Below are 4255 nucleotides of genomic sequence, written 5' to 3'. Positions count from 1 at the left end.
TATTTTTAACAATCCAGAATAATTTTTAATATATATAATATGACTATAAAAAACTATAAAAAAATTATTTCAAACTATAAAAATATAATTTCAAATACATATTACATTAATAACATTTTTTAAAATGAATTAAATATTAATAACTAACTAATTTGATAAAAAATGACTCAATGTTTGGTTTCAAAAAAAGAATGACTCAATGTTACAAAAATAAAATAAAATAAAATAAATAATAATCATAAATTTAATTATCCAAATAAAAATTAAGTGTTTTAAATGCATTCTCATTATGCTTTTTACCATTAAATTATAAAAAGCTCAAAACCGATTAAAATATATAATCCTATACATAATTTCATTAATGAACTAATTAATAATCTAATTAAGTCCTAATCAAACAATTCCCTCATTACCAGCCAACATAATATATTTATCTTTCCTCGTAAGCTTACTACACTCAAATCCTAAAGTTTTCCCAATCTTTTTCTGAACAGTATTCGCCACGTCATACTTCGACATCTCCCTCTTCGCCGCCGGCAACTTTTCCAAAATTTTCACAACATACGACGACCGTGGATTCAGTAAATGAAAAATCGGATCCAAACACTTAAATCCCGAAGCAGTTGATCCATAAAACATAGTAACCTTCACATCAATGGCCACCGGAACAATCTCATCGGTAATCTCCGCGAAAAGCGGACTAAATCTCAACAGAAACGGTTCCCGGCAAGTCGTACCTTCCGGACAAATAACAACATCGCCTTGCCGGAGCATTTTGTTCATCTGTTGTCGATCTGTTTCTCGATCTCGGACTAATCGGACAGTCCGAATCGGCGAAATTACTTCGTTGAATCGGCTCATGCTGTAGGTAACTGCGGCGACGGGGCGCATAAGTGCGAAGGAGATGTAGATCGGATCGAGGAGGGTGCGGTGGTTGCAGGCGAAGAGGACTCCGGTGGGGTTTTCCGGTGGGGTTTTGATGCGTTTGGGTTTAGATATGACGATTTGTGCGCCGGTTAAGGCGTGGAAGAAAATGGTGAATTTGAAAGGGAGTAAGATTCCGGTTGTCATTCGGATCATAGAAAGGATGAAGCCGAACGGAAGCCACATGAACATGGCGGTTGTGGCGGAGGGAGTTGGCCGGAATGCTAATCTGCAGTCGTGGAAGATTACTGGTTTTGGATATCTTGATTTGTCCAGGATTTTCCAGTTTCTTTTCTCTGATTCTGTCACTGGATACACTTCCTGTTAAAAAAAAAAAAAAAAAAAAAAAATTAAAAACATAATAAAAACTAAATTTATAAGAGTGAATGTGCAAAAATATCCTAACATAACGTCTTATAGCAATTTTAGCTTTAACGTCGATTTTATTCCTAATGTTGATAAGTTGGATCAATTGGAAAAATTATTTATCAAAATATTTTTTTTTATCATAAATCTTGTTAGTAACATATCACAAACATATGATTAAATGAGAAAAAAAAAATTAAAATTTTCTTTTAAAAATATATTATATTTTTATAAATTAAATAAAAAAATTCAAATATTTTATCGAATTTAAAAATATTAATCTTCAACTCTATTATTAAATCATAAAAATAATAAAAAAAAATATTTATTTTATAATAATGTTTAGAATTAGACTAAATTTGTCAACGTGAGATAAAAAAATTTACCTATAAACGTTAGGGTATTGTGTTTTTTTTTTCTACATTAAGCACAATCAGCCCAAACTAGACTAAAATATACCTGTATATACTAATACTAATATTATGTCCAGTTGTCAAAAATACTAATATTATGTCCATAAAAGTCCATAAAAGTTTTTTAATATACTTACATATTAGATAGTTCTTTTTTTTTTTTTTTTAAGAAACTTACATATTAGATAGTTAGATTATATTTTATGGTGAAACTGATAAAAAAAATAAAAAATATAATCAAATTTATTGAAATCATCGTTTGTATTTGATTTATACTTTAATGTAAAATTTCAAACACTTTTCTATTGAAATTTAAGAATCACACTATTTTTTTTTTTATAAAAAGAATCACACTATTAAGAACACTATAATTATAAAGGGCGCGGTTCAGTTATTAGAAGTAGAATGTTGTGAATTCTAACCCATTGTCGTAAAATAAAAAAAAAAAAAGTTAAAATGCCAATTGACACATTAAAATTAGTGTGCACATATAATAATTATTTAGATGATTGATGTTAAAAATAAATAAATATAAATTAGTAAAAAATATATTATTGAAAAAATATATTACATTTGGTCCATAACAAAATTTCATTCTTAGGTTGCTAAGTGATTTCATAACTAGAAAAATTTCATTGGGCTTATGCAATTATTTTTTTACATATTATACTCAATCTATTTCATATTACATGTTGTATTTTAAAGTTTATTTATTTATTTTATAATACATGTCATTTTGATTTAATCCATGCACATTATTTTTTTTCAAAAATACCCTTATTTAACTTACATAAGTGGGTCATTAATTGCAAAATGACTATTGAATAGAATAGTGAACTCAATAAATAGAGATAATGAAGTCTTTTTGTTAATGCATTTGATTATTCATTAATCCATGTGCATATCTAAAAAGCGACATATATAATATAAGACGGAAGGGGTATTTTTTTTTTTTATTAATATCCTTTCAAATTGAGTTTTAAATATAAAATTAATAATATTTTAAAAAAATAATAATAAATTAATAAAATTTTAATTTGAGAGGTTATGTTACATATTTAACCATTAATTATTAAATTTTAATACTAAATCTTAGAAATTATTTATTATTAAATAATTAAATTTCACTTTTTGATTTTATACTTAATGATTGAGTTAGGTTAAATATGGTTTCTCAAGTTGAATTCTCGTATCTTTATTTATTTATTTATTTAATTGATGGGTTTTTTAAATTAATCAATAGGTATTGTATTATATATTAAAGGATTTAAATATAAATATAAATATTGTATATTATTTTAAACTCAATTTTTTATGCATATAGATTCGAAGTTCATTCATTCAGATAATGTCATATCAGTAATCGGAATGATATGACATTATATGAATGGAATAACCATTACTGATCTCGATATCTACATTAAAATATGTTTCAAAAATAATTTTAGACTTATTTTAAGATCAAATGTTCGGTTACTTCACACCGAACAGAAGTACATAAAATTGAATTTTCTTTTAAATGCAAACAAATATTCCAAAAAGTTTGACAATGATAGAAAAAAGATAAGAGAATTGAAATATTTCCAACCTTACACTCTTGAAGAAGCTGCCATAGTAGAGAAGTATTGGAAGAGCACCCAATCCCAATAGAAGAAGAAGAAGACCCAATTTCCTTAATCATCCTTAAACTATCAAAAACTTTCACTTCCCCCTCCATTAATCCCACAAAATACCCACAAACCACCCTTAATTCCCTCCCAATCACACTTTCCACCCCCATATAATCCCTCAAAAACCCCTCAACCATGATCCTAGGCAATTTAGAACTCACCCCAATCTTCTTTTCAAATTTCATAACACCTTCAAACCCTTCTAACCCAACATCTTCAAGAAAAAACTTAGGCAAAACAGAAGTTCCTGCCCTAAATTGATCTTTCCTAATCCCAAAAAAAGACACAAAGATCATAACTTTTAGCCCCAAATTATCTTCCCCTAATACAGAGACAAAAGGGTAGAAAAGAAGTAAAATTAGGGCTCTGAATAACCCTCCTGCTTCAAAGGCTACAAGCATGAAGTATGGGAATAAAGATTGAGACTTTAAGAGTGATCCTTCCATGTCAAAAACTACTGGTTTTTCTGAGAGTCCATTTGGGGGTTTTTGGAGAAGAAGAGATGTGTGTTTTTGGAGATTTGTTGGTAATTTTGATTCTGGTGATGAAGAGAAGAAACCTAGTTTTCTAAGAAGGATTTTGGTGAGGAAGAAGAGTGTTTTTCTTGGGGAGAATTGCTTTCCAAAACCTGCCATGTTTTGATTATTTACACTTCAATCATCGTCTGGCTTTAAATAGGTTTTAGTATTTTTGGTATTTATTGTTTTCGGTTAAAAATGTCGGAGATAATAGTAAAAGTTATTTTTCTATTTTACTATAAATTTAAGTTTTTAATTCAATTGGTTCATTGACATGGTATCAGAGTGTCGAATGTTTGTTGTTGAAATTTCTAACACGTAGTAAAATGAGCCTGTGTTGTATATACTTTAAATTCAGAGGACA

At 28.1% G+C, this 4255-nt stretch overlaps 1 protein-coding gene across 1 annotated transcript; it reads right to left on the bottom strand.

The window, feature by feature from the left end:
* Positions 1-226: 226 nt before the first annotated feature.
* LOC136234678 (probable glycerol-3-phosphate acyltransferase 3) lies at positions 227-4036 on the bottom strand. Its single transcript, XM_066024150.1, has 2 exons — positions 3292-4036; positions 227-1245 (listed from the first exon to the last, which is right to left on the bottom strand). The coding sequence occupies exons 1-2, from the start codon at positions 4006-4008 to the stop codon at positions 394-396; spliced, it is 1569 nt and encodes a 522-aa protein (XP_065880222.1). The 5' UTR covers positions 4009-4036; the 3' UTR covers positions 227-393.
* Between the last annotated feature and the right edge of the window lie 219 nt (positions 4037-4255).

Source organism: Euphorbia lathyris, chromosome 7, assembly GCF_963576675.1.
Source record: "Euphorbia lathyris chromosome 7, ddEupLath1.1, whole genome shotgun sequence".
Classification (NCBI taxonomy): domain Eukaryota; kingdom Viridiplantae; phylum Streptophyta; class Magnoliopsida; order Malpighiales; family Euphorbiaceae; genus Euphorbia; species Euphorbia lathyris.
The sequence above is the reverse complement of the archived record's forward strand: the minus strand, read 5'-3'. Positions and strand labels throughout refer to the sequence as shown.